This window comes from Bufo bufo, chromosome 1, assembly GCF_905171765.1.
Source record: "Bufo bufo chromosome 1, aBufBuf1.1, whole genome shotgun sequence".
Taxonomy (NCBI): Eukaryota; Metazoa; Chordata; class Amphibia; order Anura; family Bufonidae; genus Bufo; species Bufo bufo.
The window spans coordinates 465432905-465446397 of record NC_053389.1 but is presented as its reverse complement, the minus strand read 5'-3'; the positions used below and the strand labels follow the sequence as shown (position 1 = coordinate 465446397).

The 13493-nt window shown below is 41.9% G+C and overlaps 1 protein-coding gene across 1 annotated transcript in view; it reads left to right on the top strand.

Moving 5' to 3' along the window:
- Window positions 1–13493, top strand: part of POC1B (POC1 centriolar protein B) — a 99638-nt gene that overhangs the window by 22258 nt on the left and 63887 nt on the right. Inside the window, exons 6-9 of the mRNA XM_040408712.1 lie at window positions 5143–5258; window positions 6553–6686; window positions 9090–9158; window positions 13052–13204. Of these exons, the coding sequence (XP_040264646.1) occupies window positions 5143–5258; window positions 6553–6686; window positions 9090–9158; window positions 13052–13204 (472 nt within the window). The remainder of the gene's footprint in view (window positions 1–5142; window positions 5259–6552; window positions 6687–9089; window positions 9159–13051; window positions 13205–13493) is intronic.

The window sequence follows — 13493 nt, the reverse complement described above, 5'->3', positions numbered from 1 at the left end:
TCATTTTTTTTCTATAATCAGTTTTTTGTTTTTCTGGTTAAAGTTTCTGTACATGATTATGGGGGCAGCCATCTTGCCTGAGCATTTACAGATATTCTTTACAGCAGCCAAATGGAGCATAGACGGGAGAGGACTCATTGACTTCTATGGTAAAATAATCTAGACCTAGCTCTGTGCCCTGAGCAGAGTGAGGAGGGGGGCTGTGACCATCATATCAAGTTTAGTCCTGTACCACCTACCTCCACCCTTTTAATAGAGGAGTTAGGCCCCTTTCACACGGGCGAGTATTCCGCGTGGATGCGATGCGTGAGGTGAACGCATTGCACCCGCACTGAATCCGGACCCATTCATTTCTATGGGGCTGTGCACATGAGCTGTGATTTTCACGCATCACTTGTCGCAGCATGCTCTATATTCAGCGTTTTTCACGTAACGCAGGCCCCATAGAAGTGAATGGGGTTGCGTGAAAATCGCAAGCAAGTGCGGATGCGGTGCGATTTTCACGCACAGTTGCTAGGTGACGATCGGGATGGGGACCCGATCATTATTATTTCCCCTTATAACATGGTTATAAGGGAAAATAATAGCATTCTGAATACAGAATGCATAGTAAAATAGTACCTTAATCCGCTTGTTCGCGCAGCCGGCATCTCTTCTGTCTTCATCTGTGAGCAATAGGACCTTTGATGACGTCACTACGCTCATCACATGATCCATCACCATGGTGATGGATCATGTGATGGACCATGTGATGAACGCAGTGACATCATCAAAGGTCCCATTGCTCACAGTTAAAGACAGAAGAGATGCGGGCTGCGCGAACAAGCGGATTAAGGTGCTATTTTACTATGCATCCTGTATTCAGAATGCTATTATTTTCCCTTATAACCATGTTATAAGGGGAAATAATACAATCTACAGAACAACGATCCCAAGCCCGAACTTCTGTGAAGAAGTTCAAGATTGGGTACCAAACATGCGCGATTTTTCTCACGCGAGTGCAAAACGCATTACAATGTTTTGCACTCGCGCGGAAAAATTGCGCATGTTCCCGCAACGCACCCGCACCTTTTCCCACAACGCCCGTGTGAAACCAGCCTTACCGTTCATTGTAATCCTGGCTGTCATAACAAGATACCTGCTGGGAAGTGATTTTCTACAGAACTGGAAGTATCAACCTATTATGAGGCTCAGCGGCCATTGTAAGAAATAAAAACTGCAGGGTTTCAGGATTAAAGCGTCACCAGAATTCTTAAAACATGTTATGTTTCATAAAAACTTGATTTATGCAATAGTTTTCTTGTGACATTGCCTTTTAAATGTGGAGGTTTTGACATGTCGCTAAGCAGGGGAAGCTGTTCCTTTTTATACTTGGGCATCCAGTGGGTGGTTCTATTCAGTGACAGCCTTCCACGTATCAGTTTGCATTCAGAAATAACTGGCCGTCACAAATAGGACCCCATTGCACCGCACTGAAATGGATAAAATCCAATGTATACTGACTCTTTCCCCACAGCACTAGATATCAGTCTGTCCTCATTAATATGCAGTGGAGTATTATTTCTAATTTAGTGGGTACATTAGGTGCCGTTGTGTGTCATTATTGCAGCGTAATTCTTTTAATCCAACATTTGATTATTACTCCCTGGTAATTTTGACATTAACATGATCAGAGGCAGAAGTCTGAACAGAGAGATCCAGTTTCAAGTAATAGTATGATATTTTGTATTAGTCTTTTATGTTGAGTAGTCTTCCTCAATGCTCCCTAGTCTTCAAGGAGTTTTCTGGGTAGAGGATATAGGGGTCTGACTCTCGGTAGCCCCACCAATAAGTTATTGGCAGAGGCTGCGACGCTCATGCAAGAGCTGCATTGTTTGCATTGGTCTGTCTAATTGCAATCCATCTAGATAGTTACTATGATGCAGGGGATTGAGCTTCAAAGCTGCAGCGGTAGACAAACCAATGTACACTGACAAGGAGAGCATTGCATGCCCCTTCAAACAGCTATTCATGATTCTGAACCCAGAAAACGCCACACGACCGTATTTTGTATCCATGTCCGATCCACAGTTTTTGTGGATTGCACACGGACTTGTCATTTCTATGGAACCACAAAAAAAATAAAAAAACAGCACATGGATGTCATTTTAGGAAAGTGTCTATACTTTGCACACTACAATATGGACACGGCCATGTGTATGAGGCCATAAGCTGGAAACACACTTTGGTATTTTAATGTGGTTTTTCACCACTCATGCAATTTTAGTAGCATTTTCTCAACCTGTTATTTTTTTTGGGTGCCGCCAGCCCCAGGTGTTAGCTGAAAGTTTATGGGATATATGAAATCCAGGGCAGACAAGAATTTTTTGCCTTGTGGTGTTTTTTTTTGTAATTGTGTTTTTGTTTGTTTTCAAATTGCAGAATGTTGAATTTTTTTTTTTTTTCTCTTCTGCTGTTTTTCCATCTCCTCTACAGGGAGTGCAGAATTATTAGGCAAGTTGTATTTTTGAGGATTAATTTTATTATTGAACAACAACCATGTTCTCAATGAACCCAAAAAACTCATTAATATCAAAGCTGAATATTTTTGGAAGTAGTTTTTAGTTTGTTTTTAGTTTTAGCTATTTTAGGGGGATATCTGTGTGTGCAGGTGACTATTACTGTGCATAATTATTACGCAACTTAACAAAAAACAAATATATACCCATTTCAATTATTTATTTTTACCAGTGAAACCAATATAACATCTCAACATTCACAAATATACATTTCTGACATTCAAAAACAAAACAAAAACAAATCAGTGACCAATATAGCCACCTTTCTTTGCAAGGACACTCAAAAGCCTGCCATCCATGGATTCTGTCAGTGTTTTGATCTGTTCACCATCAACATTGCGTGCAGCAGCAACCACAGCCTCCCAGACACTGTTCAGAGAGGTGTACTGTTTTCCCTCCTTGTAAATCTCACATTTGATGATGGACCACAGGTTCTCAATGGGGTTCAGATCAGGTGAACAAGGAGGCCATGTCATTAGATTTTCTTCTTTTATACCCTTTCTTGCCAGCCACGCTGTGGAGTACTTGGACGCGTGTGATGGAGCATTGTCCTGCATGAAAATCATGTTTTTCTTGAAGGATGCAGACTTCTTCCTGTACCACTGCTTGAAGAAGGTGTCTTCCAGAAACTGGCAGTAGGACTGGGAGTTGAGCTTGACTCCATCCTCAACCCGAAAAGGCCCCACAAGCTCATCTTTGATGATACCAGCCCAAACCAGTACACCACCTCCACCTTGCTGGCGTCTGAGTCGGACTGGAGCTCTCTGCCCTTTACCAATCCAGCCACGGGCCCATCAAGACTCACTCTCATTTCATCAGTCCATAAAACCTTAGAAAAATCAGTCTTGACGTTTCAGCTTGTGTGTCTTGTTCAGTGGTGGTCGTCTTTCAGCCTTTCTTACCTTGGCCATGTCTCTGAGTATTGCACACCTTGTGCTTTTGGGCACTCCAGTGATGTTGCAGCTCTGAAATATGGCCAAACTGGTGGCAAGTGGCATCTTGGCAGCTGCACGCTTGACTTTTCTCAGTTCATGGGCAGTTATTTTGCACCTTGGTTTTTCCACACGCTTCTTGCGACCCTGTTGACTATTTTGAATGAAACGCTTGATTGTTCGATGATCACGCTTCAGAAGCTTTGCAATTTTAAGAGTGCTGCATCCCTCTGCAAGATATCTCACTATTTTTGACTTTTCTGAGCCTGTCAAGTCCTTCTTTTGACCCATTTTGCCAAAGGAAAGGAAGTTGCCTAATAATTATGCACACCTGATATAGGGTCTTGATGTCATTAGACCACACCCCTTCTCATTACAGAGATGCACATCACCTAATATGCTTAATTGGTAGTAGGCTTTCGAGCCTATACAGCTTGGAGTAAGACAACATGCATAAAGAGGATGATGTGGTCAAAATACTCATTTGCCTAATAATTCTGCACGTAGTGTATAAGGGAAAAGGCCAAATATTTGTTTAGCAAAAAAAAAAAAAACACCAGATGCATGCATTTTCTGTGGAGTTTTTCAGTGAGCACAAAATGCTAGACTGAATTTATATAGGTAGGAGCCCTAAGAGGGCATTTCTTGCGCTTTTTCCATGTGTTTTATTTATTTTTGTTGAAGAAACAAAATGCCAGCTCCAGATCTTAACTGAAGGTAAGAAATATAACATATAGGACACACAAGCCCATTACCGTCGATCATGGACATTAGTCCTGGGTGTCTGCTGTGTGAAACTCTGAAGCGGAACAAGTACCATCTTTAAAGACCCGACGCCCACCCTACTATTTCAGCAGATGTCGGAAAGGGGTTGTCAAGTTAGAGTATATAAAACAAAACCACTCTATACCTATTTATCCTAGTGTGTTCTCAGCACCGCTCTTTAGGTTATCCTCCCAATCTTTGTATTCAACACTACGTTGGTGACATTCAGGCATCACATGACTCTGCAGCCTATCACCACCCTTAGCAGCGTCATACCTTACACTGCTGAGGCCAGTGATAGGCTGCAGTAGTCACTCGTTGTATACTTCAATGTCATCACTTCAGTCTTGTATACATTTCATCAGCGGAGGACCAGGCCTGCAGGGCTCAGAACGGCATTGGAGAAATAGAAAGGTATAGGTTTACTGGCATTGGGCTACATTTTGCGTAACTCGCACAACCCTTTTAATATCATGAGTTGTACCAAATGTAACATTACGTTTGTATCATTTTTTTATAAACATGATACGATTTGTGCTATTATCGCCATATCGTAAATGTATGCATTCTACAACACTCTTCATAAGTGTCCAATCTATATTGTAACGTCAGGACCGGTGAAAGGTCCTCTTTAAATACTCAGAATTTTGAATATTCATAATAATCAGACCACTAGTCCGATCTTTGCAGACTAGTAAGGGGTAAACCTAGCCTAAGAAACATCTAAATCGGATTCTGGGGAAAACGTAACAATGACATTTTACAAAGGTTATCATTTGCAAGGACTACAACTCCCTGGTGTTCTGCCTCGCCCTCCATCATAGTATAGTATATTTTTCTTTTTGCCCAAAAAAACCAAAAAAAAAACCTCTTAACATGTATTCCAGGCATTCCAATTATGTGAGCTTTAATCCATCGGGAACGTGTGTAGCCTCTGCAGGTTCTAACAGTACAATGAAAGTCTGGGATATTCGCATGAACAAGTTATTGCAGCATTATCAAGGTAACATGCTTCTATAGGGTATAACCTCAACTGGTGTTGAAGAAAACTAACTCTGCAAACCTTGGCACTTTGCAATGTACCTGCCTTCTAAGGTGTCTGTAGGACTAAAACTACGATTACTACTTCCACTGATTGTCTTTTAGTGCACTCTTTCTATGATTGTAAGTGGGCAGTACTATGTATGGCCCTATTAGACCAAGTTAGTTATCAAGAACAAGCTTTTATGGGAACGCTTATTATTGGCCTGAATAACAATGTTGTTAATAAACTAGCAAACACTTGTTTGTTGGCTGCTGATTTCGGGCAGTCTAATAGTAAAGGGCCCTTTACACGGGCCAAGAATCGTATAGATCATTGCTAACGAGCATTCATAGCTCACTAGCGATGATCTGGTGGTGTAAATGTACCGCAGATTACCCGATGAACTACCGTAACCCTTGTTCATTGGGCAAACACAAAAATCCTCATTTTCCGACAAAGGTCATTGCTGTAACACGATCTGCTTCTGGGAAACAATGAGTTTGTATGGGGAAGAGCGATGGCATTAGTGATCGCTTGTGTCCTGACAATCTGCTGTAATATTGTCCCTTGTAAAGGGACCTTAAAGGGGTTATGCAGTTTTTTTTTTAAACTGATGATCTATCCTCTAAATAGATCATCAGCATCTGATCGGCGGGAGTCTGACACCCGGGACCCCTGACGATCAGCTGTTTGAGCGCCTTCTTGCTGTGTACCGCAGGCCCAGTGACGTCACGACTAGTATCAATGGCCTGGGCGGGGCTAAGCTCTGTTCACTTGAATGGAGCTTGGCCCCGCCCAGGCCAGTTGATACAAGTCGTGACGTCACTGGACCTGCGGTAAACAGTGAGAAGGCCGCGGCACTACTGCCAGCGCCGCTGCCTTCTCAAACAGATTATCAGCAGGGGTCCCGGGTGTCGGACCTCAACGATCAGATGCTGATGATCTAGCCAGAGGATAGATCATCAGTTTAAAAAAACTGCAGAACCCTTTTAACTGACATCCTTCCCTGTGACTGTATACAGATAGAGGTTCACTGTATGATAAGAGCTCACACGTGGCTATTGAGCTGAAAGAGAGCAGAGATTACTGAATTATTTCATGCAAAACTATACATCAGTCTGCTCAGCTCCTCCTGTTCTATAACCTGCTGCCTGCAGATTGCACTGCATGTTCGTGGTGGCAGGTTCCCTTTTATGTGCATTCTTGGAGGTATAGAAGTACCTTTTCTTCAGGCAAATAAGCCAGTGTTCAATTTGTAACCAATGTTTTTCAGTCCACAGTGCAAGTGTTAACTGTTTGTCCTTCCACCCATCGGGGAACTTCCTCCTTTCTGCCTCCAATGATGGTACTGTGAAGGTGCTCGACCTGCTGGAGGGAAGACTGCTTTACACACTACACGGGCACCAGGTACCAGATTATTTTTCATAACAAGCCAGGGACCTTTCTATTATAATGGAATTAGTAGGAATGTATATTTGCTGTTTTGTCAAAGTTGTAAGCCAGTAATACGATCTTGGAAATATGAGGTTTGTGCGCCTATTGGATCTAAGTTTTGGGGGCGATTTAAAGAGAGTTTGCCAGTAGTTTTGACCTTGTAAAATTGGGGAGTGCGGTAGGTATGGGCTGGGAAATAAACATACCAGGAGGTGGTAAATCATTGTGAAGTGCTTTCTTCATTGACCAGCTTCACAGCCCATCCCCCCCTGCTCTGAGTGACAGCTGTAGTGGTCTTCTGGTTGGATGCCACAGCTTTCACTCAGAAGACAGGGGCTGAGAAATGGCTCTGGGCAAATGGCAGTCCATGGTGAAGCTCAGCCTTTTATTGTACTTGCTGCAGCAGAATAAAAGCCTATATTCTCACTACTCCTGATAGAACAGCAAAATGTATGTTTCTACTTTGCTCCCCAGCCCCTACCTGGCACTGTCAGCAGTTTTGCATGGTCCTTTTAATAAGTTAGTCAACATACAGTATTTAGATTGTAGTTTCTTTAAAGTGAACTGGTCAAGTGATTTCTGCTGTCCCATGGCTGGGACCCCCATGATCATAAGAACAGGGATCCTAAGCATTCAATTTCTCCTTGCTGCACAGCCGCAGTGATGATGAGTTTGAATGGAGCACTGGTATGTGCAGTGCTATTCTATCCCAAGGCACCTTTACACTGCACTGATCAGCAGGAGATTATCGGGAAGGAAGCGTTTCTTCCTGACAATTGCTTGCTCCTCACTGGAGGTGAAAGACTGCATTTACATGCAGCGATCAGCTTCACTATATGAGGACAAGCAATGGCACAATCTGCTGCCCAAGCGAGGATTGAGGTGTCTGCACTAAAGGGCATTTTGCTGATTTACCGGGTAATCTGCAACATCTTTACAAGGCCAGATTATTGCAAACGATAGTTCGTATGAATGTTCATTCCCAATAATCTGCTCGACAATTGCGCCGTGTAAATAAAGTAATAGTCTATGGGACTGATTAACAGCTACAGCATTCAGTTGTTTTCTTCATTCCCATAGATGCTGAATAGAGCCGCAGGACACATGCTGAACTGCTGCTCCTCACTGTGAATCTTGCTCAGAGCCCTCATTCTTGTAATTGTTGAGGGTCCCAGGCTGACAGCCGATAAGTTATACCGATATTCTGTGCATTTTGTTTTATTTATTTTTTTGAAAAAAAAATAATAATAATTTCCTACACAAATCTGCTGTTAAATGAACATGTTTATTAACATTTTTAGATTTTTTTTGTAAATCTTTCTTTTTCATTGGTGATATGAGTCAAATGCAACAAATTGTACCACTTCTTTTTCTTTTCTTTTTTTACACACATTATAGTATGTAATTGTAATGTGTGTGTGTGTGTGTGTGTGTGTGTGTGTGTGTATGATGTAGTATGAGGTGTATATATAATACATATATAACACACTGTATTTGTATAATAGCATGAGGTATATAACACAGTATATGTTATGTATAGGTATACTATTATCAGGTATATAAGGACTCTAAGGAGTGTCTGATGTAGTATGAGCAAGGTATATGATATATAACACACTGTATGTGTGTAATATAATGAGGTATATAAGTACTCCAGTGTTATATATCATATACCTCGCTCATACTACATCAGACACTCCTTAGAGTCCTTATATACAGTACCTGATTAATAGTATACCTATACATAACATATACTGTGTGTTATATACCTCATGCTATTATACATATACAGTGTGTTATATATGTATTATATATACACCTCATGCTACATCATACACACATAACAATACAATTACATACTATATAATGTGTGTATGATGTAGCTCAGTCGAGGTATATAATACATATAACACACTGTATAATAGTATATATGAGCCTGAGGTATATAAGGCGATTCAGATTGTAGGTAACAAACTACTATGACGGCGCACGTATTTACTTTACCGTGGCATAACTGTAATGTCGGCAGGCACTCTGGTTCTCGCCTCTGCCCTACACTGACCGCCTCCAATGACGTCAGCGTCTGCTACGGAGTTCCGTTCGGGCAGGCAGGCACGCCCACAAGCGTACTCTCCTGTACTCCCGCGATAGTTGGCACTGGCAGCCGAAAGACATGGCCGGACTCAGAGACTTCGGGCGGGCGCGTGTGGCGTGAGCATTATCGGTGGTATCGGCAGTTTAGATGCCGATACTGTTAACGTGCAAAAACAGGAATATCGGCCAATAATATCGGCCAAACCCTATCACCTATTTAAGTATAATTTAAGCCTAAAAAACCTATGGATATGTTTTAATGTTTTTTTTAATCATTTGCAGGCCCCAGTCTTGTCTGTTGCTTTCTCAAGAGATGGAGAGCAGTTTGCTTCTGGAGGGACAGATGCACAGGTATGTAACGAAATTCTACATCCTACAGAATAAATAATGATTTTTATTTTCTAAATATGTATGTATGCACAGTAATATGCCAAAAGGACAGTATTGTGATAGCTGTCTAGTTTCTTAGCATTCAGTTTTTTTTATGAATGAATATATCATGCAGTTTGTTTTCACATTTGAGCTATAACTCCAGAGTCCTGACTCCAACACTCATCGATGCACTTGATTCTGTGGTCTACTTGTGGCACACAGTGCATTGGCATTGCTCTGGAATATATCGGTTACATCCAATCCTTTTTCCCAATCCAGAGAGTCAGTCAGGGATGAATCTGGACTGCCTGCATTACAGATCAGTCCAGTTATGACACCTAGCTCTTGGGGAGAGTTGATGGTGTAAGTACATACACAAGTCCCCAAAAAATGTTATAGGAGCGTAAAAAAGTGCTTTTATGCAGTCAACTTCAAGGTCATAAAATCTGTAAGACCCAACCCATTATACCTACAAGACATAGTCTTGGACATGTGCAGGACAGCACACAGTACTAGAAGTCATCTTGGAGTTCCCCTACCCATGTAAAACCTTATTCCTTCAGTTTTGGGGTTGTAACAGAAATCACTGGACATATTTGACATCCGTTGCATATTAGCCACTGTGCAGTATACATAATTTTATTCTCCTTGTCTGATTTGGCTTATATTCGCACTGTGCATTGCTCTCTCATTTACTCCTGCAACTATCAAGCTTTTAATTAATGCTAATTCACATCAGTGTGGCTGTGACATTATTCTAATAGGCTTGAACTAATAATAGATTTTGTAGGATGTACTCTCACAACAGCTCGAACAGTAAAGGCCATATCGGAGGGACGGATGTCCATGCTGCATTTAATAAATACTCAGATATAATTACACTTCAACATTAAAAACGAAGGGGGACATTTATGAAGTCTGGCGTTTTCCATGCCAGTCTCAAGTCCCTCTGCACTGCTGGAGGAAGCGCCAAAGTTATACAGTTATGTAGAGGCTCAGGTCTCTACATAAGTTCGTCGCTTCGTCCTGCAGGTCATGCGACAGATGTAACTCTTGCTGGAGTAGATTTAAAGAGGACCTTTCATGGGTCCAGACATTATGAAATAAGTAGCAGGTTATGTAGGGCATAGAGCAGGGATCTAAGAGCGCTTACTATTTTTCTGGGCGCCACTCCGTTCTCCCGCTGTGCCCCTGTTGACTTCTCCCGCTTGGTATGGTAATGAATTGCAACGGTACAGGGAGGAGGAGACTGACCTGTTTCTCAATGGGTGTCTCCATCTCCCTGGCTGTAGCACGGTCCAATCACAAAGGAGAGCGTCACAGCTAGGGAGAAGGTGATTTTGATTTTTTTTTCTCCCTGGATGTGACGCTCTCCGCTGTGATTGGTCCGTGCTACAGCCAGGGAGATGGAGACACCCATTGAGAAACAGGGCATTCTCCTCCTCCCTGTACCGATGCTATTCATTACCATACCAAGCGGGAGAAGTCAACGGGCAGAGCGGCGCCCAGAAAAATAGTAAGCGCTCTTAGATCCTTCTCTATGCCATACATAACCTGCTACTTATTTCATAATGTCTGGAGCCATGAAAGGTCCTCTTTAAGCCATTTTCCACACCAAAACGCTTAGCCCTTATCCACGTGATGTCGCTCATTCAATGCTATGGGACTGTCAGAGTGGACACGTGCAGCCACCCTCTCCACTCCAATTTTATTCCCTGTCCTGTCAAAAAATATATATAGTGCCTTGAAAATGCATTCATACCCCTTGAACTTTTCCACATTTTTTCACGTTACACCCACAAACTTAAATGTATTTTATTAGGATTTTATGTGATAGACCAACACAAACTACGGTCATGGCCGCAAGCATTATCACCCCTGAAATTTTTCCAGAAAATGAAGTATTTTATCCCAGAAAATTATTTCAATTACACATGTTTTGTTATACACATGTTTATTTTCTTTGTGTGTACTGGAACAACACAAAAAACAGGGGGGAAAAAGGCAAATTGGACATCATTTCACACAAAACTCCAAAAATGGGCGGGACAAAATTGGTGGCACCTTTTCAAAATTGTGGGTAAACAACTTTGTTTCAAGCATGTTATGCTCATTCAAACTCACCTGTGGCAAGTGACGGGTGTGGTCACTATAAAAAGATACCAGATAAAAAGTGGAGTAGTTGACTCAATCTTTGCATTGTGTGTCTGTGTGTGCCACACTAAGCATGGAGAACAGAAAGAGGAGAAGAGAACTTTCTGAGGACTTGAGAGCTAAAATTGTGGAAAAATATTAGTAGTCTCAAGGTTACAAGTCCATCTCCAGAGATCTTGTTTGTTTGTCCACGCTGCACAACATAATCAAGAAGTTTACAATCTATGGCACTGTAGCTAATTTCCTTGACGCAAACAGAAGAGAAAAATTTATGAAAGGTTGCAATGCAGGATAGTCCGGATGGTGCATAAGCAGCCCCAATCAAGTTCCAAAGAAATTCAAGCTGTCCTGCAGGCTCATGGTGCATCGGTGTCAGCGTGAACTATCCATCGACATTTGAATCAAATGAAAAGCTATGGTAGGAGACCCAGGAGGACCCCACTACTGACACTGCAGTTTGCCAAATGTACGTGAGTAAGTCAAAATCCTTCTGGGAAAACGTTGTGTGGACAGATGAGACCAAGATAGAGCTTTTTGGTAAAGCATATCATTCTACTGTTTACCGAAAATGGAATGAGACCTACAAAGAAAAGAACAAGTAATGTTGGGCCCAGTGTCAGAAAGCTGAGTTCGCGTCCTAGGTAATGGGTCTGCCAGCAGGACAATGATCCCAAACATACTTCAAGAAGCACCCAGAAATGGATGGGAAAAAGCTCTGAAGAGGGCAGCAATGAGTCCGGATCTAAATCCCATTGAACACCTATGAAGAGCGAAATGCACCCTTCAAATATGAGACCTGGAGCAGTATGCAAAAGAGTGGTCCAAAATTCCAGTTGAGATGTGTAAGAAGCTGATGGTTATAGGAAGCGATTGATTTGATGATGGGTTGAACAGTGCTCTGTGAGATGTTCAGAGCTTGGCATATTTTTTTATAACCTAACCCTGCTTTACACTTTGTCCCTAACCTGTCTGGTGTGTTCCTTGGTTTTCATTATGCTGTTTGATCACTAATCTTTTCTAACAAACCTCTGAGGCCTTCACAGAACAGATGCATTAGGCCGAATGCACATGGCCGTGTTCCGTGGCCGAGAGAAGTCCGTGGTATGTCGGGCTGGATTCCTGTTCAGAGCAGGAGCGCACGGCGTCATTGGTTGCTATGACGCCGTGCGCTTGATGCCGCCGCTGCTGTACAGTAATACACTCGTATAGATCATACGAGTGTATTACTGTAGTGCAGCGGCGGCATGAAGCGCACGGCGTCATAGCAACCAATGACGCCGTGCGCTCCTGCTCTGAACAGGAATCCAGCCCGGCATACCACGGACAGCTCTCGGCCGCGGAACACGGCCGTGTGCATTCGGCCTTATACTGAGAATAAATTATACACAGGTGGACTCTATTTACTAATTAGGTGACTTCTGAAGGCACTTATTCAAACTGGATTTTATTTAGGGGTATCTGAGTACAGGGGGCTGAATACAAATGCACATCACACTTTTCAGATTTTTATTTATTTTCACTTCACACATACTTGCTACTTTGTTTTGGTCTATCACATAAAATAACAATAAAATACATTTACGTTTGTGGGTGTAATGTGGATAATTTCTAGGAATGTGAATACTTTTTCAAGGCACTATATAATGGACACAGGTGACAGGTTAAATATCTGTGCCTATTATTATTCATTTCATGTATTTATTTATTTTCTGGTTTAGGTTTTAGTCTGGAAAACGAATTTTGACACATTTGAAAATAAAGTAATAAGTAATATGCACCAGAAAAGGCTGTTTCCAGAAGCATCACCTCATTTAAATGATATTTATCCTCGGTCTTCTCACTTTCACAGAAGCACTGCGCATTCCATTGAGGTAATAATTGTTTGACTATATGTCTCCATCTTTACCTTTTATGAAGTAAAACAACATGATGTTTTGGTCTTCTCTTGTCTTGATCTTCTCCTTATTGATGAAAAAAATACAGTACAATTCCTACCAATTTCATGTTATATAGAAATTCATGTGTAAGCACAAGGGTAAGAACATGCTTAACCACCTAACAGCTCTGCTTGGGCTTTGAGAAAAGTAATGATCAGTTCAGCCTGAGCAGAGCTTGGGCAGCACTGTGAGGTGGGAAGTGCTTTAGCTGCTCATATCTCTG